The sequence below is a fragment of the Ochotona princeps genome, chromosome 30 (genome assembly GCF_030435755.1).
Source record: "Ochotona princeps isolate mOchPri1 chromosome 30, mOchPri1.hap1, whole genome shotgun sequence".
NCBI classification, from domain to species: Eukaryota; Metazoa; Chordata; class Mammalia; order Lagomorpha; family Ochotonidae; genus Ochotona; species Ochotona princeps.
The window spans coordinates 6,624,764-6,650,386 of NC_080861.1; the positions used below are offsets into that span (position 1 = coordinate 6,624,764).

General features: G+C 42.5%; 1 protein-coding gene across 1 annotated transcript; it reads right to left on the reverse strand.

Annotated features, from left to right (window-relative positions):
- Positions 1-5,315: 5,315 nt before the first annotated feature.
- DAZL (deleted in azoospermia like) lies at positions 5,316-25,194 on the reverse strand. Its single transcript, XM_058657089.1, has 11 exons — positions 25,003-25,194; positions 17,540-17,686; positions 17,185-17,276; positions 16,626-16,677; positions 15,913-15,976; positions 15,691-15,830; positions 14,106-14,177; positions 13,132-13,182; positions 12,026-12,139; positions 10,705-10,803; positions 5,316-6,502 (listed from the first exon to the last, which is right to left on the reverse strand). Exons 1-11 carry the CDS (start codon positions 25,003-25,005, stop codon positions 6,449-6,451), a joined length of 888 nt encoding a protein of 295 aa, XP_058513072.1. The 5' UTR covers positions 25,006-25,194; the 3' UTR covers positions 5,316-6,448.
- Positions 25,195-25,623: the final 429 nt, after the last annotated feature.

The window sequence follows — 25,623 nt, forward strand, 5'->3', positions numbered from 1 at the left end:
AGCAGTGAAAGCGCTAGGGAGGGTTCTGAGCACAGCACAGAGCTTCACATCCGTTTTACCCACTGCCAAGGTCATTCTTCCACACCTGGAGAACGGCTGTAATTGGCATGGCGCCCACAGCAGGCCCAGCCAGCCATGGCGATGACCCTCAGTCCAAGCTCAGCAGAGGATGCACAGTGGGGTGTGTGGCTGGGATGTGACAGCCTGTGTCAGCGGATGGATGGGGAGGAAGGCAGGAATGTCGCAGAGTCTGCACATCAACTTCCTGTCTCTGAGGGGCCTGCCGCTTAGGAGGAACAAGACAGCGGCAAGCTGAGACTCTGACACTGAGCGTCGAGTCCTACTGGCCACGGATAACATGTGAGTTGAACACAGGAAACTCGGGAGTGCCAGTCTCTTCTGAAAATGCCATTTAAGCTTTTAAGCGTCTGCCACCGCTTGGATTTGGTTCCACAAACATCTGGTAGGAGCAGGAAGACAGCAGCCCCTGAGCGTTCACAAGAGCCTGCATCAGCCTGCTTGGGTGCTCGGCCCACTGTGATGGGTCCTGTGTGAGCCGCTCAAAGACAGAGCACACCAGGAGGTGGGAGTTGGGCAGGCAGTTACCACATGCCAGGCTCAACATGCATCCCATATTAGAACACTTGGGTTCAAGTCCTGTCTTCTATTTCTGATCCTGATTTTCTGCTAACGGGCACACAGTGAGGAGGCAGGTGACAGCTCAGAGCGTGGGCTGCTGCTGCCCATGTGGGAGACTGGCATGGAGCTCTGGGATCAGGCGTAAAACACAGCTATGTAACATTATGAACACACAATTCTGTTCTGTGAATTTCACCTCAACAGACGATTTTACACAGTAACATTATTCATCTTTAAACACGTTCCAAATAACGTTAGATTTATTCTACTTTAACCAAATTTTATTATAGGGTGTTCTGCTAATGTCTGACCCTCCCAGGAAAAGGAAAATCATTTATGTATTGTGGAGTCCCTAGCACCATGAGCTGCCTTACTCCTGCCACAGCTGCAGATCCTGCTGCCTCTCAGGGTACAGTGTCCCACCCCTCGGCAAGCCATGACCAGTGCGTACATGCAGGCTTCGCGGGCTGGAGGCGGGCTGGAGGCGGGCTGGAGGTGGGCAGGCAGAGAGACAGAAAGCTCAATCTCAACCCCAATATTTTTCCTCCCAGAGGAAGCAGCTTGGATTCAGAAAGTAGCTCATCCAAGCTTACTCAGGAGATGAGGGCTAGGATTAGGTCATGTTTTTGTTATTCTGGTACCTATCCTGAGATGGTTCTGAAGTGTTCGGCCTACACGCTCACAGGTGACTAGACACAGCATGTCAGACCCCACCTGGGTTGCATGCAAACCTCATGGCGTGCTCAGCTGCAGTCCCTGATGCTCACTCCCAATCCAGCTTCCTACTACTGTGCACTCTAGGCGACCCCGTCACCCACATGGGAGACCGGGAAAAAAGCATGCGCCGCTGGGTTGATCCACTCATGGCTATTACCAACATCCGGGGAGTGAATCTCCTGCTGGAACCAAGAGGTCTCTCTGCCTTTCAGATAAAGTGAAAATAAGTATTATTCACGTTTTACTCACAGCGAAACTGCTCAAACACGAGGCTGGGATGAGCACACGTGGAAACCAGACAGTGTCCTGTTCTCCATACCTCCCTCCACTCGCACTCACCCAGCCAGACTCACCCTGGGGGCCAAAGGGCAGAAGGCGCGTTTGAAGTGACCAAGCGCAGAGGGAACACATTCCCTGTAAGTAACTGCTCCTGTCTCAGCAATGCAGATCAAAGCAGACTAGTTTATCTCCAGTCATCTTGGAGAGAGACAATAGATGCAATTACAGCCTTAATGTGCCTTTGTCAGGTTTTCTGTAACAAAGAACTAATTAAGGGATTATAAAATCTCCAACTTTCTGAATGGCTTAACACTTTCAGCTTCCATGACCTGAATACTCGTCATACAAATATTTTTCCTATTGTTAAAGAGCTAGTGAACTGCCATCTGGGGATTTTGTGAGGGTAAGGCACACTGCGGGCACACAGCCTTAACGGAGGTGCACACAAGGTACTGAGGCTTGCCTTCAGAGAAGGAACAAGGGGCTCAACTACTCAACTTTCAGACCAGTTTAAAACATAAACTATAGCTGCCATACAGTTTAACTGCACAATGGTAACTTCAACTTCAGTACCAGGAGACATTTTTGTGTGTTTTCTTGGGATTGGCCCACGGCTACAGCCGTATAGGACAGATGCTTTTACGCTAAATGCAATGGAGAATTACCTATCATTTCTTTGCTATGCAGATTGGATGTCTTGCATGTATATTCAGAATGCATGTTTATAGCTTGAGCTTCTTACGTTTACTGCTTTCTCCCTCCAAACGCACTGTTTACAGATGGAGAACTCCACAGTCCTTCACGGGCGGTGAGGAACTGCTCAGTCAAACATGTACCTCCATCAAGTCAGGAAGGCACAGCTTGCAGATGCCGAAATGCAGGAAGGAGCCGCATGGACAAACGCCATGTGAGGGATCCAAACGACTGTTCTCACAGCTGCTCCTATTCACGGGACAGGGCTGCTCACCCCCTTTACCCTTTGCAATCCCCTTGCGCCCCTGCCATCTCTGTGAAAGCCAGGTGACACACGGCCTCATCTGCTGGTCCATATTACCCTCCCATGACAGCAATGAAGGCAGCAATGTGACGAAGCAGTGTCCTCATGAGTTTCCCGGTAAAGACAGCGAGACAAACAACAGCAAGGCTTCACCACCTCAGGGCACTGCTGCGCAGCCTCCTGCCCGTCGCGCTGACTCTGAACAACTACAAAGCTCATGTGTTTGTCAAGGGACCAGGACAGGCAGAATGCATTTCTTACAAGGATGACCAATCTTTTGGGGGTTGCTTGATTGTGCCTCCAACTTACATTAAAAAGAAACAAATAAGGGCCTGGTGCAATGACCCAATAGCTAAAACCAGCCAGTTAGTGTCCCAGCTGCTCCACTTTTCATCCAGTTCCCTGCTTATAGCTTGGGAAAGCAGTAGAGGATGGTCTTAAGTCTTGGCACCGGGACCTTCACCCACATGGGAGACCCAGAAGCAGCTCCTGGCTCTGGATCGGCTCAGCTCCAGCTGCTCTGGCCATCTGGGGAGTGAACCAGCAGATGGAAGATCTTTGTTTCTCTTTCCGTAAATCTGCCTTTTCAACGAAAATAAATAAATCTTAAGCAAAACCTTAGTCTTTGTTTAGTACTGAAAATGCAAACATGCTTAGTATCATTAAGCAGGTTTAAAACAATTGCTTCAGGCACCATGTAGTCCAGTTTTGTGGTACTAAAATACTCAGAGATAATATTCTGGACAATAGTATGTATACAAGCATACATACACACATTAACAAGTAAGTAAAATTCAGCATACTATAAACATAAAAATGTACATTCTTGGGACCGGCGGCGTGGCCTAGCGGCTAAGGTCCTCGCCTTGAAAGCCCCGGGATCCCATATGGGCGCCGGTTCTAATCCCGGCGGCTCCACTTCCCATCCAGCTCCCTGCTTGTGGCCTGGGAAGGCAGTTGAGGACGGCCCAATGCATTGGGACCCTGCACCCGCGTGGGAGACCCGGAAGAGGTTCCTGGTTCCCGGTATCGGATCGGCGCGCATCGGCCCGTTGCGGTTCACTTGGGGAGTGAATCATCGGACGGAAGATCTTCCTCTGTCTCTCCTCCTCTCTGTATATCTGACTTTGTAGTAAAATAAAATCTTTTTTAAAAAATGTACATTCTTTGGGGGTTCAGAAGGTTCTATATTTTTTTCAATCTTACAGAACATTGGTGTTGTAATTTTCTGGTAATGAAAATGTTAACAAAATCTTAAAAACTGGGCCCTGGCAGCGGTAGCCTAGAGGCTTAAGTCCTCACTTTTGCACACACCAGGATCCCATGTGGATGTTGGTTCTAATCCCGGCGGCCCTGCTTCCCATCCAGTGCCCTGCTTGTGGCCTGGGAAAGCAGTCGAAGACAGCCCAAAGCCTTGGGACCCTGCACCCACGTGGGAGACCCAAAAGAGACTCCTTGCTCCTGGAGGCTTTGGATTGGCTCAGTTCTGGCCAACGCGGCTGCTTGGGGAGTGAATCAACGGATGTAAGATCTTCCTCTTTGACTCTAATTCTTTTTGTATATCTGACTTTCCAATAAAAATTTTAAAATAAATCTTAAAAAAAAAAAACCTTAAAAACTGATGGACTATACCAGAGGAGTGAAGCATCTGAAGGGGAAAATTTGCGCTCTGTACTCATTTCTTTGAATGTAAATTCACACGAAGTAAATGCAGTATGGATCTAACCTCTGTGAGATAACTGCAGTGCTCCGAATTAAGATCAGAAAGAGCAAGCCCACAGTGGGATTTAGGCAACATGCTTCAGACCTGAAAATCTGAGGGGCCGTGGCCACGGGGCCAGGCTCTACTGCAGTGTATTCAGGGCAGCGCCCAGCAGGAATGCTGGAAAATGCACCTGACGCAGCCTCTTGCAAGTCAAGACAGGAAGGACCCGCTCAATAAAATGCATCTTGATTTCATAAAGCAAAAATACAATGTACTGAAGTGTGTGTTTATAGGCTAACTTCACTAGATTAGTAAATTAAATATTTATACTTTTGAGAATTTCTAGATTTAACCCTTGTCCCACACTAACCAATAAAGGTCCGAAACACTTTTGAAAAGAAGTTTCTTTATTTCTACTTATTCACTTATGCAAAGACAGTATCAGAAATAGGTAGTAGAAACATTTTGAATATTAAAATTTATTTTCCATTTTGAAAGGTTCAGGATTTTGTCTCTTCTACTTTTAAATTTACTCCAACCAAAGAGCAGATAAGTTTATTTTCTTGCTTTTCCTTAAGGTTATATTAAGATAATTAGAAGTGGCTCTTCAGAATTTAGGTATCACTTGTGGTAATTCAGAAATTTAATCCAAGGATGTATGCAACAATGCTATAGCATTAAAAAAAGAGTACTGAAAATTTTAAAAAGCACAAATTTAGGGGCACCTTCTAAGGTATAAAAAAGCCCTTCTGGGAATCTTTAAAAAACTCTTCCCTTCAGATTTAACAAGAAAACTACTGGGAATTACGGACCACAGCGGGTATTGGTGACATGGCCCTCGGCAGCTGCGTTAGGGGAGGGCAGGTCAGATGACGCCGAGACAAGTGCATCCTAAGCAGGGATTCACCCGCTGCTGCCTCCCAAGGCCCTCCTTCAGACTACTTCCCTCCTACAAGGATGGCAGCACACACCAAGGATGGGCTGTGGGCACAGCAAACGGCTGCTGTGAGTCATGGGGCTCCAAGCAGATCCAGAAACAATTCGTTAAATTTGTGTTTGGATATACCTATTGTTCACAACTTTTGTGGCTTAGAAAAGGAAAATCTACATTCTTTCACTACTCTGGACATATTTTGGTTTACAAAAGGAAAGATAATAATAGGCCAACAAAATAAAAATCTAATTTCTATATAATAACTAATGTTTTTATAAAAACATATTCTTATCAGATACTCTGATTAACCTTTAAGTGACATAAAAAATTTCAGCAGCCTTTAATACCAATATTTTGCACAATTTAAGATACAGCCATTACTTACAGCATTTTGAGGAAAAGGGAGTAAAACTAAAAAGGAAAATGGTTACTCACTGAGAAGTTAATCTACTTAGTAAAGTTTAGTTTGTTCTGTATTCTTAAAAAAAAAACAGCAGGCCCAGAATTTTAGTTATCCTAATTACCATCCCAATCAAGCAGAACATACATGGGTGGAATCCAGATGAAGAATAAAGTATTTTGAAAACATGTAAGACCCATTGATTGGACTGTTTAGAATCTGTTTTACTGGGTTTAGATAAGGAAGACTTCAATAAAACTAACTGTATACTGAGTTCCACTGATTAAAAATGCAGTTTTAAAAATTCTGCTTTTGTGGTAAATTTCTAGACAAATCAGAAAACAACGAACAATACTCTAAATCCTGTCCTGTTCACAGGTACTTGTTGGAGAAATGAAACGCTTGTATTCAAACTGTCCAAAATTCTGACCTTTCAAAAAGAGGCTTTTTAAAACAATTTTTTTGAAAATCCGTATTTACCTTTAAAACTCTTAAAATTCTAATTTCAAGTCTAAAAAAATCCTTACAGATAATCTTAAAAGTTCTTTCTCTGTTTCATTTATTTTTACTTTAAACTATCTATTAAACATGGAACTAGTTTCTAAATAAACAGCTAATGAAGAACAGTTTCAGTGTAAAATAAAACTACACAATCTAATATAACTCTGAATTTTGATAAACTCAGAGTTAAATTCTACAGCAATGAAAAACTTCCAGTCTCTTCTTAATATTCAAAATCAGCCAATTTCCATGAGACCAGAAAGTTGGCAGGGAGGATCAAACAGATTTAAGCACTGCCCGACTTCTTCTAAAGTGATGTACTCTTTTATCCTACAAAAGACAAATAGGTTTTTTTAAAGTCACTGAAAATTTCCTATTGATCTAACAGAGCTACAATACTTAGAAAGTTACAAATAACAAGAAAAAAGGCAACCCTTGTTGTGAAGCATTCTTCAACTTAGGGCTAGCAGTGTATACCAACATAGATAGTTTTATGTAACGGAAATCTCAGTAAACTCCAAAACGGAACACTTTTACGAGGTATTATTTTACGCGTTTTAAACTAGTGACTAGGCAGTGCTATCTCAAATACAAATGGTGGAAATGTATGTGATTTTTTTCAAAGTACTGACTTTACTAACAGAATTTCATCTTGGGGAAATCATAGATTACAAACATCACTCTGTCATTTCAATTTGAAATCCCATGTTTTAGGATGCAAGATTTCAGTTGTAGCATTTTTAAACAACGTGTCTCCAACCTGTGACAATGTACCGTCCTTTAGGAATGAAGAGGAAAACTGAAAAAAGGGTCACCCTCTGGGTCTCCTCAGGGACAGGCTCGGGGCCTCCCGGATGCTCAAACGCCTCACATATAAACGCAGTACATTTGTCTGTAACTGCTACACATTCTCTTCATGCTTTAAATCATCTCTAGATTGTTAATAATACCAACTGCAACGTACATAGTTGTTATACTGTTTAGAAAAGAGTAGTAATTGAGATTGCACATGTTCATTTTAAATGCAACTTAAAAAGCAACATATTACTTCACAGCTGGCGGCATCTACAGATGTGGCACCTACGGACACAGAGGGTGACGTATATGCACACAATCTCGCCCTCACTGCTGCTGGCAGAGGTGTACGGTCAAAGAGGAAAGGCCTGAAGAAGCGTAAGGAGAGCTCTGCACCATGGCTCAACTAACTCCCCTTCCAATCCCCGTGCTGGCCTCCACATCCATCCCCCGCCCCACTTGTGGCCTGGGAAGGCAGCAGAGGATGGCCCAAGGCTTTCCTTGGACGCTGCACCTGCATGGGAGACCTAGAAGAAGCTCCTGGCTTCGTATCAGCTCAGCTATGGCCACTGTGGCTACTTGGCAAATGAACTACAGGATGAAGATCTTTCCCTTTGTCTCTCCTTCTCTCTGTATGTCTGCCTTTCTGATAAAAATAAGTCTTAAAAAATATTTATTTTTTTAATCAGATTTTTGATTTATTTTTATCAGCAAGGCAGAAATACAGAGAGAAGGAGGGACAGAGAGGAAGATCCTCCGCCCACCTATTCATTCCTCAAATGGTCACAATGGCTGGAGCTGAGCCAATCCGAAGCCAGGAGCCAGGAGCCAGGAGCCTGTTCCACGTCCACCACACAGGTGCAGGGTCCCAAGGTCCGGGGCCATCCTTGACTGCCTTCCCTAGCTACACATCCACCACACAGGTGCAGGGTCCCAAGGTCCGGGGCCATCCTTGACTGCCTTCCCTAGCCGCAAGCAGGGAGCTGGACAGGAAGTGGGGCAGCCAGGACTAGAACTGGCACTCACATGGCATCATGGTGCTTGTAAGGTGAGGACCCCAGCCACCAGGCTACTGTGCCGGTCCCTCAATCTTATTTAAAAAAAGGTGGAAAGAAGAGTAATGAAACTGAGTAAACCAGTAAAAATCACATAACAGCACTTTCTTTTCTACAGTTAACTCGGCTGTACCATTTTTTAGGGATTAAATCTAGTTGTCATGTAAGGAGAGGTGTTATCTGGAGATTAGATAATCTGTCAGCAGGATAACGTCTGTCCTACTTAGGTTATGACCCAGAAAAGTGACCCAACTGATACATTTCTCTTGAGCTGTCACAGGGGAAACGCAAAATTGTGAAAGTACACAACAAATTAACACAACAAAGAGAATTTCCCATGGAAATGGTAAGTACATTTAAATGCTGTAATGTACTCAATTTCAACAGAAACAGTAAAAACTACACCTGGCCAACTGAAATAGGTCTAGATGCCAAACAATCGTAGGCTGCCAACTTTTAACTCCGAGCAAGTGAGCTGAAAACTCTAAAATTTAAAGCGAAGTTTTGTCTATAGTCATGTGAAAAATAAAGTTTAAAGAATTTTTTGGGGGGCCCAGCATGATAGTCTAAAATCCTCGCCTTGAATGTACCAGCATCCCATATGGGGTCAGTTTGTGTCCCAGACGCTCCACTTTCTTTCCAGCTCCCTGCTTGTGGCCGGGGAAAGCAGTAGATGAAGGCAAAAGCCTTGGGACCCTGCACCCGCATGGGAGACTTGGAAGAAGCTCCTGGCTCCTGGCTTCAGATTATCTTAGCTCCAGCTCTTGCAGCTAACTGGTGAGTGAACCAGCAGATGGAAGATCTTTCTGTCTCTCCTCCTCTCTGTAAAAATCTGAGTTTCCAATAAAAGTAAATAAATCTAAAAAAAAAGAATATTTTATTCTTTGTTAAAAAAATAATTTAAATACTAATCTTCAGAACTTTGCACATGGTAGGTTGTCATACAAACCAGTTCTTTCCAGTCTAAAGTGGATTCTATGTGTATAGAAAGGAACAGCTAAAGAGCAAAATGTCAATTTAAAGGAATTATATTTACTAACTACTGTGGTTTTTGTTCTTCTGCATTCTAGGAGTTCCTTACTATTTTGTAAAAAAATTCATTTTTAAGATTCATCTAAGTTTATCCACGGGACTTAAAAAAGGCACTCTGCTTTCTCCATTTAACAGATACAAAGTAATGGGCAAAACTCTTCTGTTTAGGAACCAGTGCTGTGGTGTAGCACATGAAGCCTCTGCCTGGGACATCAGCATCTCCTGTTGGTTCAGTCTGAGCTCCACTCCTCACAGCCTGGGAGAGCAGGAGAGGACGCCTCACATCCTTGGGCTCCCGGTACCCACATGGAGACCCAGAGGCAGCTCCGGCTCCAGGCTCCTGCCTGCCTCAGCTCTAGCTGCTGCAGTCATTCGGGGATTGAAGACAATGGATACAACACCTCTCTCCCTGTCTCTCTCCTCCTCTCTCTTGTGAAATCTACCTTTCAAATAAAAATAAATAAATCAAATAAATAATACTAAAAACCCCACTTCTCTTTGAATATAAAACAGTACAGTCACTTTGAACAAACTGACACTTTCTCAACTATTAAGCATGGTTATACCATGTGACTCTGAAATCTCATTCCTGGGCATATTCCCTAGATTCAGGACAAATACAAACTTCCATCTTCTCAATAACTTGTGCATATTTATAACCTAGATGTCCATCAGCTGATGAAGGAAGAAATATATGGTATATTCATAAACTAAAAAAGAAATACACACTGTAACACCAATGAACTTTTAGATCAAATACCCTACGATTCTACTTACAAAATGTCTAGGATAGAAAACTCCTTGAAGAAAGTAAGTTTATGATTGCCTAAGGCTAAAGTAGAAAAGTTAGGGAAAAAGGGGAGTGATTAATGCTAGTGACCAAGCTATTCTACAATCGACTGGCATCAGCGTTACACAATCCTGTGAATATACTAAAAAATCCCAGTGAGGTATACACATTAAATAGGTGAACTACATGGTACCTACATCTTGATAAACCTCTTATTTAAGCACACACCTTCCCCATCCTAAACACAATATTTGAGTGAATTTCACACTGCCATACTCCAATATAAAGGGACCCTAGAGACTTTCTGTGCCTCCTCCTCATTTGCACTTGTAAGAACTAGAGCCTCAGGAAAACTGAAATGACCCGTCCAGGTGGAAGAGCAGCAAGATCACGCTGTGTCCGCCCGGAAGCCCCACAGGCTGCATCTCTCCCCTCAGTGTTGCCTGCAGTGTTTCACTGACCCTCTCCTGCCACACTGTTCCGGAACGTCATCGGCGTGATCCATTTCCGCTCTCTTTAGTCAACACCTACATGTGAAGTTCAGTTCTCTAGATCTTTTTTTTCTTTACTACTTGGTCAAACCAATATTTTCCTTTCGACTACCTTCTTTCATGAATCCTTTCGACTATAAGCTCAGTCAAAGCTTCCTCCGTGAAGATAAACCACATTCTACCAAGATTTGACTGGTATCAAATACTTTGCTGGGTCAAACTCACTCGCTGTGGTTTACTGGGCTACAGTAAAACCCCAATACTTCATTTAAATGCTCCAAATCATCTGTAAACACACATACCACAGGAAAAAGGATACTACAAAGCTAATAAATCCATTTTTTATCCTGCATACCGTTTTTTTCATACCTTGAAGTAATCATCTTGAGTCACGACGGAGTTTCTCAGCCTGTTCTCTGGACTAAATAAACACGACACCACCGTCTGTATGCTTCGGTCCACAGATTTCTGAAACACAGAAGTTTTCAATAACCTAAAGACAATTTTACTCATAACAAAGCTTTTAAAAAAAGGTTTAAAGAATAAATACACTTACTATGCAATTCCTAATTCTTACCACATCACTTAAGTGTTCTGACAAACTGAAGAAGTATTTTAGAATTTTAATGATAAAATATTAGTCTTAAAAACTTAATTTCTGAAACCCCTATGATCTTTTGCTTAAGCTTTTTAAATATCTCCTGTTAGATAAGAAATAGTGAATTCCAGTACTGTTAAGAAAAAATACCTAATTATAGTTATACTGTAAGTTACTTTCATATCTTTTTACAATCTTAAATTTTTTTCATTTCATGACTCTAGAGTTCCAACACTTTTGTCCGAAGACACACATGATAAAAGTCCACACTCCAAGATGACAGTCGTTCAGCAGATACCCTGTATACCAACTTTTATATCACACCCATTCAATAAAACATTTTAATTCAAAAGTGACAGTACTGAGGGCATGGCGTAGTAAGTTAAGCCTCAGCTTGCTGTCATCCCACGTGGGCACTGGCTGGAGTCCCCAGCAGCTCCACATCCAATCCAGCTCCCTGCTCATGGCCTGGCAAAGGAGAGAAAGACGGCCAAGCCCTTGGGCCTCTGCACCCATGTGGGAGAGACCTGGAAAAAGCTCCAGGCTAGCGGCCTTGTACTGGCCCAGCTCTGGCCAGTGCAGCCATTTGGACAGTAAACTAGTGGTTGATTGCTCTGTACATCTCCCATTCAAATACAACTAAATAATTTTTTTAAGTGAAAGATTATCACAGAAACCTGATCTTACAATAACAAGAAAATCAACAACTTTGTCTACTTCAGTATTTGAATAATTACCACTTTTCCACTTGAGAGCTTCCACCAGTATGTTAGAAGGTTATAAATAAAGTGTTTTACTATTCAGCTAAATACTTGTTTAAATTGTCAAAAATACTAATAATATTCCTTAGTATATGATGAAAGAAATAAAACCAAACTGGAAGAGGAGAGGCCTACCACTGAATCTGAAACTGTATGTACAACTAGAAAGTGGGGATGCCAGAAACTTCATCAGTTTTTCCATTAATGGCTGAATGTTAGTTAATTACTTAGCTCTATAAACAAATGTCTTCCATCTTTAAAAGGGTCATTATTAAAATCCGAATATATAAATACGAAATATTAACAACAGTCAACACAATTAAATGTTTGCCTTTTGCGAGCCATTTCCAGGGGATGGAGCAGCTTCGTGAATGGAGCATTCATTCGACAAAACTTCAGCTCCTGGATCAACTTCACTGCAGTGGTAGTTAACAGTTGTGTAAGCCTACATTCAAAAAGACAATGGTGTAATTGAAGTTGTACAGGTACATTTCTAAGTTGAAATTCAATTATATCATTTCAGTTTTAAACTGAATAGCCCAAGGGCAGTAAGGCAAAGACGTACTTTTAAAATGTCCTAAAGGTATTAACACAATCAGAACTAGGACTCCAAGAAAAACAAATTCTAAACGTGTAGTAAGGGAGTACTTGAAAATTTTACCTGTTAGTTTTATCTTTCAAATATTCAATCCTGGTGATGACAAGGGCTCAAGGTCCTTCAAAGGGGGTACAACCTTTTATTTTAACGCTCTTCTTATTCAATGGTATTAACAGTACTAACATTTCTGTTTCTTTTTAACAGATGTCTTACAGGTAGCAGAACCACAGGTAGATTGTAAGCAGATTCAATGTTAACCCTAAAGCTGCATTAATACCTTCCAGATTATATATTCTAGCAGTAAGTAACTGATCATTTACCATATGCAGAGCAGCCCTGGCTTAAACACAATAAATAAATACTTTCTCCCACGGGAGTATACATTTTTGAAAACAAGAAATTATGAAAGCATAACATATAATTTAAAAGAGCACTGAAAAACACTTATAGGGCCAGTACAGGAAGTTAAGGCGCTGCTCACGAAGGCCTGCAACCTGGACAAGCTGGTTCGTGTCAAAACCATTCCACTTCCACCCCAGCTTTCTGCTGCAGTCTGGGAAGGGAGCAGACAACAGATCACCATTTGAGTCGTGCAACCCACGTGAGACACCGTGATGATGTCTCCTAAACTCCTCGCTTCAGCCTGGCCCAGACCTGCACGCTGTAGCCATCTGAGGAGCAAACCAGCATACAGAAGAAGTTTCCCTCATTCTCTACACTGCTCTGCCTTTCAAGTAAATTTAAAAAAACATCATAGGCAAAAAAAAGGCCAAAAACATGTAATAGTTAAATGAGAAAATTATTGAAGAATAAGATATATTTATATTAATTCATTTTACCGGAGGTATAACATAACTTCTTGGCTCCCCAGTAGGCCACTGTGGTGGCATCTTGAAAAGGGAAAAAGAAACAAAAAATTATTCAAATATTCCTATGCATTTTCACAAAGATAAAAGATAACAAAGTATTTATCACACTGGATTCTTTAATTCTTACAATACAAGAAACAAAATGAAAGAAAGAAGTACTTTCTGTTTCTAATATCTGAGGTTACTATGACTATTATATATAAGCTCAACTTTTCTGTTTTCTGAAGTCGACATTCAGAAAACTTAGATAGTAGTTCTTTAAATTTATTACCATGGTCAGTGATCTTTGCTATCTATGAGGAGAAATTCAGAAAACTATGGTTTTGTAGCAGGCAGATAAAATAAAACTATCAAGTGCGATTAAAATTCTGTGACCTAAGAATTGGATAATTCAACTCATTTTTTTGGAAAAATTTCACGATAGTTCAGCTACCTGACAGCAACAATGGAAGAACAAATGTTAAAGCACAGGTGTCATGGCACAGTGTGGTGAGCGGTGGCTGTTCTGCTACTGCTCCAGCTTCCTGCTAGCACAGCAGAGGGGACAGTGAATGATGCTCCCCGGGGCCCGAGCTCTGGGCCCTCGTCTGGCCATCCCTGACTGCTGCAAGTTCTGGGGACCGAATCAGTGAATGAAAGCTCTCTGTCGCTCCCTCTCTCTGTCACTCCGGCTTTTTAAATAAATAAACAAGTCTTTAAAAAAATCAGACAATAAATCTTAGAAGACAGTCAAAGAAAAGTGCTTGCTAAAGTACATTTTGGTCAAAATTATCATTCCATTATTTCTAAATAATAGAGATTATGGTCTCTGCATTGCTTTTATATTTTTGTCCTTTAGATACATTTCCCTAGTTTAAATGACAAACTGCTTGGGAAATTTATAAAAATAAATTAAAAGCCTCACAATATTTCAAAGTATATCAACTTGTTCCCTCTTAAATTACCTGATAATTATAAACAGGCAGCTGATATCCAGTGATGACCTGAACTGGTGAACTTGGGTAAGGAGGATATGCCTGAAAACGAAGTTTACAGAACAACTGGATTAACTAAGGAAAATCTGAAAAAAAAAAACCCTATTCTCAACATAACAAACTATGAACATCAGTATTATGCTATATTAACTAGCACATATACTCATTCCTATAATTCCAAATGAATGCCTGAGTTCATGATAAAGAAGTATTGTCTTTTGTGGCAGGCAGGAAGAATGAACGACAGGTGACTGATTTAACCACCTGTGTTTATCTTCTGTGTATACTTATCCCCACTCAGTTCTTTCTCCCACTTGTGATAGAACTCTAAGGGGACTGACATTCATGTAAGTCAGATTAATCCTTCTGCTATTTCATTTAAAAAACACTTCTAAATGGTTTAGTACTCCTTTGACAATATTATTTCAATGTGTGTATCCTCCAACAGACTTCATGTTTTTCCTTTATTTCATTTCTAAAGATTAAGGGTAGACTACTATTCCAAACTGGTAGATAAAGAATCCCCTTACATATTTCAATAAATATTAATTAAAACCACAAAGGTAATAGCATTCATGAACATTCATAATAGATTTGGTGACCAGCATTGTAACACAGCAGGTGAAACTATGCCCTCTATGCTGGGATCTCACAAGAGTGCCAGTTGGAGTCCCAATTGCCCCACTTCGAATCCAGCTCCCTGTTAATGTGCCAGGGAAAGCAGCAGAGGATGACCAAGGTTCTTGGACCTGTGCACTCATGTGGAGGACCCACGGGCTCCTGGCTTCTGGGTCCTGGCTTCAGTTTAGCCCAGCACTGGCAGCTGTGGTAGGGAGTGAACCAGCAGATGGAAGATTTCTTTTTCTCTGTGATTCTTCCAATAAAAAAATCACAGCTCTCAGTAAAGGTTAAGAACAAGTATGACTTTTTCTTTCTAGCCATGTTCAGAACAAGAAAAATGAAAAGATGTAACCTATGTTTCAGACAGATGAAAATGCAGGCAAGAGAGAGACAATGCAAAACTATTTTACCATTAATTTTTTTTGCAGCAAAAGCAGTACCTTTAAAATGAACTAAGAAGAAAATAAATGTTCTTTATGAAAAGAGAATCAGCATACCAAATCCCACTTCAAAGCAACCAGGACCAAACTCTACACCAGAAACTCCCAAGGTTTCTACCAAGGCACACCAGCAATCTACCTATTTAAGACCAGAATACATCCAGAAGTCTTCGATCTATATGAGAGGAAGCACATGGAAATTATTGAAAATAAAAGATGGCTGAAGCAGTTGCTAGCTTTAAATAAACTAGAAAGATACTTGAAGAAAGCTGCCTTTACTCTCTGAAGACTCGTAACACAGAAGAGACTTGTCCTTTAAGAAATGCTTGGCAATTATAAACAAGCATGTTTTAGCTAACTGTACAGAAAAAATACCTGAGAGATTTCTAGCAAAAGTCAATTTTTATCACCCAAAGTATTCAACCATTGAACTATATTTTCATTTATGACAGATACACCACGTGTGCGGATGGTCAGACTGTGGTAACTCTCACCTGCACATACTGAGCGATGGGATTCATCATGGCCGGGGGCTGCATGTAAGCTTCAGTGCTCGGACTGCCCCACATGCTGGGAAACTGCGGTGGAGGGGGAGGGTTCAACACCAACGGACGAGGCTGCACATGATAGGCACCTTTTAAGAAAATTACACACAAAACCCATTTTTAGTTCTCTGAAAAGTAATCTACCAACAAAACAATTTCTTTTTTACTCACATAAATTTTGTTTCCTGATTGCAGGGCCCAGTTTCAGCTTTTTACCATGAAAATTTATCTGTGACTGAAAACAAAAACAGTAACAAAATTAGAATTGTTTTCCTAGTCTTTACTTTCAACACCTGTGTTAATACCACAGTGTTCTCTAAACCTTCCATTATAAGAAATGAACAAGAGAGGTCAGTGTTGTGGCTTAACTGGTAAAACCACTGCCTTGGATGGCCACGGGTTTGAGTCCTGGCTCCTGCTAATGGCTTGAGAAGAAAGACAGTGGGAGATGTCCCCAGTGCTTGGGCCCCTGCCACCCTGCCACCCACACAAGAGACCGCTCTGCCTTTGCTGGCCATTTGGACAGTCAATCAGTCTGTGGAGGATTTCTAACTCTGACTTTACATAAACCTTTAAGAAAAACAGATCAGTGGTTAAGTATATATCAAAACAAACTTTGTCATTTTCCTCCTTGACCACTCCAATCATGCATCAATAGAATCTGATCCAAAAGCTGTCAACTGGCCCCATGTCTTCCTCTCTAGTTCTGGAAATTACTTATCCAGTCAAAAATAAGACATGTTATGCAAGATTATTCTAAGCGTGGATTTGACCAAGAAGTGTTACTGTTCTCTGTATTTAGCCTATGAATTAGTATTTTCAGCACTCAGTAAACATTTCAATAATAAACTAAATAAGACATTTTCCACACAAAGATTACTTACTTCCACTATCTTCTGTACGTCCACGTCATTATAAAATGAAACAAACCCATAGCTAGAAAGGCAGATAAATGAAAGATAAAATCATCTCTGTATGGTAACTGGTTAGCACTTCTAGCATTCTATGAGGTAACAGGAGTGGTCAGGAGAAAGGTGGGCAACCCACTGCGCTAATTCATCCGTGAGATGTGCTAGATCCTCTGTAAACAGGGCTGCTTCTAACTCCTTAAAACCTCACCTATGTTACAATATACTGCGACAAGTCCTAACATAACATCCTCACCTACAAATATGAAATTTATTATCTAACGCAAGACGGTTAAAACTTAAGGTTCTGTGAAATACACAAAGAAAACAATTATTTGGTAAAATCAATTAATCCACTTGGTCGAAATAGGAAAAACTGAAACACAAATAATAGGAAACTGCTGAAGATCTAACAAATTTTTTTCTGCATGCAAGAAATGAACAAAGCAACACATTTCATTCATGCAAACGAAAGAATACCAGATGCCAGCATTTAGATGTTTGGTAATTGACAGTCACTACGTGTTTTACTTACCCCTTGGACACACCACTTCGATCCGTGATTATTTTTACTTCTTTAACAGAACCATATCTAGCAAAGAAACTTCTAATTTCTGCTTCATCCATCTATGAAAAAGATTAAACTTCAAGAATAAAAATTCAGCATTTGAAATTTTAAATTTTACTCTAAAGGGAGTCTTATAATGTGAATTAATTCCCTCAAGTGTCACCCAAGACATGTAACTCTTTGTCAACAGTATGTTTAGCTCCTATGGTTAAACACAAAACCAACTCTGCACAAAATTAAAAAAAAATTAGGCTTGCAACAGGATCAAATTTCCACTCCACACAATGTATTTTAAAATAAAAATGAAATATGAATACAATACCCTAACATCAATTCCACCAACAAAAATGGTGTTGGGCATGATTTTGCCTTCTGGTAGAACATAGCCTTGGCTGGATGCAGCTGACGAGGACTGGGTGCCAGCCTCTCTGGAGGCTGCTGTGTTCGGAGTCACAGAATTTGCAGCAGACTGTAATATAGAGAGCAGACCATCACAATGAGACACACAAAACCCATGCACAACATGAAACCTAAGTTCTGTATTTAAAGAACAAACTATTTTAGGTAAATTATTCTTCATTATATATAGATCAGTCACCAATATAGCTTAGTTCAGACTCGTTTTAAAGCAATCAAGGGTACTGTACTTTGTTTTTTTTTTAAAGATGTTTAATTTTTTTATTGGAAAGTCCGATATACAGAGGAGAGACTGAGAAGAAGATCTTCTGTCCACTGGTTCACTCCCCAAGTGGCTGCAATGGCCGGAACTGAGGCAATCGGAAGCCAGGAGCCAGGAACTTCCTCCAGGTCTCCCACACGGGTGCAGGGTCCTAAGGCTTTAGGCTACCCTCGACTGCTTTCCCAGGTCACTAGCAGGGAGTTGGGTGGGAACTAGGGCCGCCAGGATTAGAACCAATGATCATAAGGGATCCCAGTGCATTCAAGGGCAGGTATTTGGCCACTAGGTTACTGTGCTGGGCCCAAGGTTACTGTACTTTATTAAGCCTAATGTTGCCCATTATTATTGCTTATACAATTCTATGAAAGACTGGCTTTGCATTTTCTGACTTGTAAGAAAAAACAGTTCAGATTGGCAAAAACTAAAGTTATTAGAAGCATACTGTTCTACACTGGCAAACAAATTCTGATTTTATGGAATACATTATTAAAAAGCATGGTAGGGGCCCAGGTGGTTGGAGCAGCAGGCTAATTCTCCACTCTTTGGCTTCAGCATCCCACATGGGTGTGGGTTCCTGTCTGGCTGCTCTGCTTCAGTTCCAGCTCCCTACTTAGGGCCTGGGAAAGCAGCAGAGGATGGCCCAGGGCACTGGGACCCTGTAACCACATGGGAGACCCAGAAGCAGCTCCTAACTCCCAGCATCAGATTAGCTCAGTTCTGGCCATTATGACCACTGGGAAAGCGAACAGCCAATGGAAAAACTTCCTTGTCTCGCCTTCTCAGTAAAAATCTGCTTTTCAAATGAAAACAAATCTTCAATAGAAAACATGGAAATCTCTTAGAAAATGTAAAAGATGCATCAAAAAGAAAACCAAGTATCAAAGTTTCAAACCAACCTTTTTTATTTCACCTTTCTACTCCATACAATCAATAATGTGAATTTTATGATTTTAACACTCCCTGTTAGTACACCTGGTTAACTCAGAAAATGGATCATGAACACATTATTTCCCACATACCATAGCTCCTACTTAAAAAGAGGTGTGACAGCTGTAGTACTCTCCCCCAATGTTAGGGCATTCAAAGCTTTGAAATCAGTTTCCTTCTCAAATAATACCAAGTCATTTCCACTAATTCTAATTTTTACAGTGGGATGAACGATACAATGCCATATTTGTTTTCAGATAAAGAAATCCCTACACAAAGCTCATTACTTCTCTGGATTTTGAGCAGAACTGTTTCTAGTCTTCCCACAGTAGGTTCTGTGGCTAATGTCAACTTTCTGAAGCAGAATTGATAGGTAAGAGAGATACTGGAGAAGCAGAATAACTTAAGCAAACGAAAAATTATTCCATTGGGCGAGCTCTGTTCATGTCCCTTACTTGCTTATAAGCCACTTACTCACTACCAGCGATGTATCTCCGGGCAAACTACTGTGAAAACGAAAAGAGGCAACACCTGCGAACGCATTTTGTAAAGCATAAAGTGATACGGTAATAAATATTACTATGTGCTTCTTTGAATTTATTTCCAATAGGTTGTTACAAAAAGTTTCTCTCTTTTGCTATTTTAGCTGACTTCTTTTGTGGGTACTTTATTAACAACTGGTTGGAATTTCAGGAAATTATTTGAAGACATCTATTTATCTAAAATTCATTCATGAATGAAATGATTACAAGAGATAAATATGGAAGACTTCTATATGGAAGACTTCTGAGAAAGTTATCAAACATACATCTGCAACCAACATAAAGAAAAGCAAGCAACTGATACATCTTTCTGTAAAGGAAACACAGTACTTCTTACAGCAATTAACATAAAGAGACAGTAGGAAAAACCCCTAAATGCTAATTAAATGCTAGGAGCTACTGATAATCATTCTATAAACTGTTCTACTATTTGGAGAGGAAATTAAAATTGCCACATGACCAAAGCTGACTCTTGAGTGCTTCTCTCTTCATGTGTGTTTACACTTGCTATTCTGGTTTTCTATATGAATGTTCTCTAATTCTTTCCTATAACTGGATATTGTATGACAATGAAGTAGAAAACAGTGAAAATATGTTTCTACAGTATTTTCTTCTATTTCTGAAAAATTTTTCAACATTTTTGCTAATTTTTCACTCATCTGAAAGGCAGAGAGTCAGAAACCTTCCACCTGCTCCCCAGATGCCTGAAACAAGTCAGAGGTGGGCCGAGCCCAAGCCAGGAACTCACTGCGGGTCTCCCACGTGGGTGGCCGACAGCCAAGTGCCCGAGCTTTTACCTGCTGCCTCCCCGGGGCACACACTGGCACCATGACAGTTTTGCCCTGAAATCCCTTGACTTTCTACTCAACTGTCCCTTCACTTGTAAATGAACTTTGTAAAGCTACAGAGTCAACCATCTCTGCACTACAACTTATGAATGTAGCTGAAGTGAGAGGTGCTAATAACCGGCCTATGCCAGAGACTCCAGAAGAGTTCATGCCTCCCCAGCACCTGCTCACGGCCGAAGGAATTTTCTGTAGTAACACAGGAGATATAGTCTTGGTATTCGGTGGGCAGAAGGTCATGGCTAATACTAAGCATTCTACATAACTGACCTAAAATCTGAACAGAGTTTTGACTGAGAAATCTTGTCACAGTGCCACTAAAAGTGAAAAATCGTTCATGAAGAACTTGTTTTTCATTGTTCAATAAAATAAGCCTTTGCAGAATCTCAGTATCCTGGCTCAAGAAGTGAGTGGTTAGATGGGCACCATGTCTCAACAGGCTAATCCTTCACCTTCAAGCGCCACCATACCATATAGGCCCTGGTTCATGTCCTAGTGGTTCCACTTCCCATCCAGCTCCCTGCTTATGGCCCGGGAAGGCAGCAGAGGATGGACGGCCCAAATCCTTGGGGGATCCTGAAAAAGCTCCTGGCTTTCAATCAGCTCAACTTTGGCCATTGTGTCCACTTGGACAGTGAACCAGCCAATTTAGGATCTTTCTCTCTGTCTCTCCTTCTCTGTAAATCTGCCTTTCCAGTAAAAACAAATAAATCTTTAAAAGAACAAACCGAAGTGAATGACTGACAAAGATCTCTATTTTCAGATTGTATGTGCCAAAGTAAAACGGATGCTTCAGATGTAATGATTTGATAGGAAAAAAAGCACACAGTATCATAGGAAATTTTGTTTTGCCTTGGATTTTGCATGTCGGCTGCCTGCTTAATTGGGGAGTAAATACAAAATGCATCTAATCACTTTAATTCTGTAATGTCTGAGATAAGGCAGGCATCAATGTGTGCTCATCTTCGGCCAGCAGGTGGCGGTCAAAACTAACAAAGTAAATAAACCACTCCATTTATCAAATCTGAAACAGCAGGGATAATACACCGGTGATGCGTATTTACATGATTTGTAAGTAAAACAATAAAAAAGGAAACTGATTATCTTATTTTTGTGACTAAAAATACTCCTAAAAGTGAATGCTCAGGACAAGCAGAGGTTTGATGTTAAATGTAATTTCAACCTTTATATAGATGATGAAAAACTGCATTAATTGTAACCCTTCTGATGAATTCTAACTTCAGCTTGGTGGGTTCTGAATGAGCCATCTTGGGACGGTGACACGGGCCAGCTTGGAGATCGCCAGACACGCAATCTTCTGTTTATTTTAACATACCCCTGTTAATGTTTGAGTATCTAAGCAACACGAAAACTAAAAACTGGGAAAATCCAAATTCCTGGGATATCAGCTTCTCTGACATCAAGTTAGTGCAATTAATACGTAAGCAAACTGAGATCTACACTTGTAATTTGTAATCATCCAAGTTATAGTCATGTCAACAAGAAGGAATTTATAAAAGAGAAAAGCCAAAATTAAGGAAATGAAAATCAGAATAAACACTTAACATGACTACAAGAGCAGCTTCTGGGCAGTGCGGCGGGTAGCAGGAAGTCATATGGGCCTGCGACTGGGAAGCAACAGGCTGCCACGCTTGCTCCCACAAAAACAAACAAACAAACAAACAACACTTTCAGGAAGCCTGTGACTTCACCTCATCATTGAAAAAGAATCTGAGAAAATACAGCATGCATTTTTAATTTTTAAAGATTCACTTATTTGAAAGGCAGAAGTACAGAGAGAGAGGGAGAGGTCTTCCACCCCAAATGGCTGCCCACCAGCTGGGGCCGGGCCAGCCTGCAGCTAGGAGCCCGAGCTTCCTCCAGGTTTCTCAGATGCGGGGCCGAGGTCTTCCTTGGATCATCCTTCCGGCTTCCCCGGGAGCATCAGCAGGGAGCTAGACCCAAAGGGGAGCAGCTGGGATGTGAACTGATACCCACACGGGATGCCACCAGACAGTGGCTCGACTTGTGAAATCACAATGCCAGCCCCCTTTTTCAATTTTCAAAAAATAACCAACAAAATACACATTTCATTTTCTATGGATCTAATCCTAAGACATTATCAAGTTTAAAGTTAAACATCAAAAGTTATTTTCATAGAAATCAAAAATAGAGTAAGGGGCAGCACTTTTATCAAATTTCTTCTACCATGTGTGGCAAATAACTGAATTTTTAGGAGTTAACAGAAATAACAAAAATACACAAGTAAAAAGGTAGGTTGACAATTTACATATAAAAAGAGATGATCTTTTTAAAAAGTACGTCAGACTGGAATTGTGACATGAAATGATGTAATGTCACGCGGGTGCTGGCTGGAGGCCCAGCTGCTCCACCTCCAACGCAGTGGCCTGCTCCGGTTCACTGCTCCTGGGAAAGCAGCAGTAGAAGGCCTAAGCACTCGGTTCCTTAATCCCACTTGGGAGCCTGAATTAAGATCCCAGTTCCTCTGTTCCACCTGGCTCAGCACTGGCCATTGCGGCCACGTGAATTGGAACAGTAGATTGAAAACCTTGGTCTCTCCTTTCTGTAACTCTACCTTTTGAATACATACTTTTTTTTAGATTTATTTATTTATATTGGAAACTTAGATATACAGAGGAGGAGAGATGGGAAGATCTTCTGTTGATTCACTCCCCAACTGGCCACAATGACCAGGGCTGCACCCATCCAAAGCCAGGAGCCTGAATCCTCTTCCGGGTCTCCCACATGGGTGCAGGGTCCCAAGGCTTTGTGTTGTCCTCGACTGCTTTCCCAGGCCACAAGCAGGGAGCTGGATGGGAAGCGGGGCCGCTGGGACATAAACTCGAGCCTCTATGGGATCTCAGAGTGTGAAAGGCAAGAGCTTTAGCCGCGAGGCTACCACTGCTGGACCCAATAAACACATTTTTAAACAGCCACATCAACAAAGTGAAGTATTTTCTCTATCCTATGTTGGCAAGAATGAAAAAATAATAAAGTCTCTCAAGGGAAAGATTTTAGAGATAAATCAATCTACATACCATCAGTGGGAAAATGATACACTTCAGGATTAGTACCTTGTGAAGATTTTTTATAAATTAGAACAGTTGTAAAATGGGTGTAGACATTTCCACTCACTCCAGGAGAGCTATCAGAAGAAATCAACAATGCAAGCACGCCAAGATATTTACACAGTGCTGTCAGTGGTGGTATTGTTTTAATACTGGAAAAGTTACTCATCATAAAGAAATTTAGTAAAGTACTGGTACAATTTTCAACATTATATACTCCAAGTTATACTTGTTTTGTGTTGTTTCCAGTGTGTGTGTGTGTGTGTGTGTGTGTGTATAAAAGATTTACTTGTGTTTGAAAGGCAGAGTTACAGAGGGTAGCAGAGAGAGATCTCCCACCCACGGGCTCACTCCCCAGTCGGCAGCAACGGCCTGAGCTGGACCCCTTGGCAGCCAGGCGCCCCTTGCTGGTTGGTCTTTCTTGCCGGTGCGGAGTCCCGAGGGCTTGGGTCATCTTCCACTGCTTTCCCAGGCCACCAGCAGGGCGCAGGATTAGAGATGGAGCAGCTGGCATTCCATATGAGTGTTGCAGGTGGAGGCTTAACGTGCTATACCACGGTCCTGTCCCGTATATTGGACAGTAATTGATACAAGCACACAAAATATCTAGAAGGACACACATGGGTCACCACGAAACTGATTTGCAGTGCGGGGATTAAAAAAGGTTGCGATTTCCTAGATTATTTTCAAATGATAAATTTACTTTCATGTTCAGAAAAAAATCCCGTAAAGCCGTTAGTATTTCCCGTTTTACCTCTAATAATGAAGAGGAAAGAAATTCAATAATCATTAAATTGCATCAAAAATGGCGACTTTAAATAATGAACAGAGACCGTTCAACATACTTACAAATAAGACCATAAAACAGGAGTGTGGTAATTATGGAACACAAATGTGAACCCACAGGCTGTTACACACACGTTTGCGACTTAATGGTTAGTCCGTGGGCACAGAACTGGGGCCACAGCGGCTGTGAACCAATGCGATGCCACTGATTTAAAAACGGACACCAACGCTCGCTACAAAATCAACATTCTCGTTCAAAGTTCCTAGAGTGTTGAGAGAGAGAGGCAAAGGAAGGCGTTCCCAGAGTTTAAAAAGCAAATCTAAAAGTTCCGTAGGCCGACACCAGAACCCCAGCGCACGTGGCCATGATGGCGGCGGTGGCGTGCGGTGTCGGCAGCCGGGCCAGGGCGGCCTCTTTGGGGGGCGCCCTCGGTGCGTGCAGGCGCCCCAGGGAACGGCCGCTGACCCCCACGGACCCCCGCGGACCCCCGCGGACGGACCCCAGGGCTGTGGGCCCCGCTCAGGGAGCCCCGCTCGGAGGCGTCGGGGCGGCCGCCATCTCGCGGACCCCGACTCCGTCAGAACCCCAAGACGCGCAGGGCCTACGCGCCTGGGGCATGGGGGGAAGAGACTGCCAGAGTGGGGGGCCCTGCCCACGCCCCCCAAAAAACCTCTTCACAACAGGCTGCCAACGCCACAGCGCGGGCTGCTGCGACGGGCAGTGTGTCGGCCTCAGGTGTCGCCCTGCGGCCCTTGGGGCGTCCAGCCAGGCGCCCCACCACCGGCAGCCAGGCTGGGGGGCACCCCATGTCCAGCCTCGCCGCCTCCGCCACACCCAGAAAGCCTTTCCTCACACCCCGGAGGACGGTGGCCGGCTCTGTCCCCCGACCCCCTCGCGGGCCTCTGCCTCCACTCACCATGATGGCGGCAAGCCGACGGGGCTGCGGAGGAAGAGGAGGCCGAGGCCGCGCTTCTGGAAGCACACCTAGGAGGCTGCTGCGACGTGCGCGGGAGCCCACCGCCCGCTTTCGCTCGAAGGGGCTCGGAAGGCACAGAGAAAACAAACAAAAAAACCAAAAACGAGCAGCAGCGTGAAGAACACCGAGGGCAGGAGGAGACCTGCGGGACTGGGGAGGAGGCAGCCGCGGGACTGAGGCGTGGCCACGGGGCTCCCGGAGGGCCTACCACGCACGGGCACGGCGCGTGGCCACGGCCTCAGCCAATGGGGGACAGCGCCCGCGGAGGGGGCGCCTACGGGGGGATGCAGGGGGTGCGCGCCCTCGCACGGACCCACAGCTCCACGGACGCACGTCACCTCAGAAGCACCTTGGAAGCCCCCCCTTGCGAGAAGGATGCGTACTGAACGTCAGTACGTTATATTTTGAGACATGTCGGAGGCCGGGTCCCCGTTTTCAAAATGGCGTCTCAAACGAAGATGATGAAGCCCTACCGCCCGCCCTCATAGCCATCAAAATACATACAGAAGTAGGAAATATGGCCAGTAGTACCCTAGTCTGCGGAACGCAGAGAAAGCAATA

Excerpts from the sequence above, each read along its gene's own strand:
- DAZL (XM_058657089.1), bottom strand. Across the intron at positions 15,977-16,625 it reads ACGTACAGAAGATAGTGGAA|TCACAGATAAATTTTCATGG; the intron begins GTAAGTAATCTT and ends TTTTGTTTTCAG. Across the intron at positions 14,178-15,690 it reads CCATCGCTCAGTATGTGCAG|GCATATCCTCCTTACCCAAG; the intron begins GTGAGAGTTACC and ends CTTCGTTTTCAG.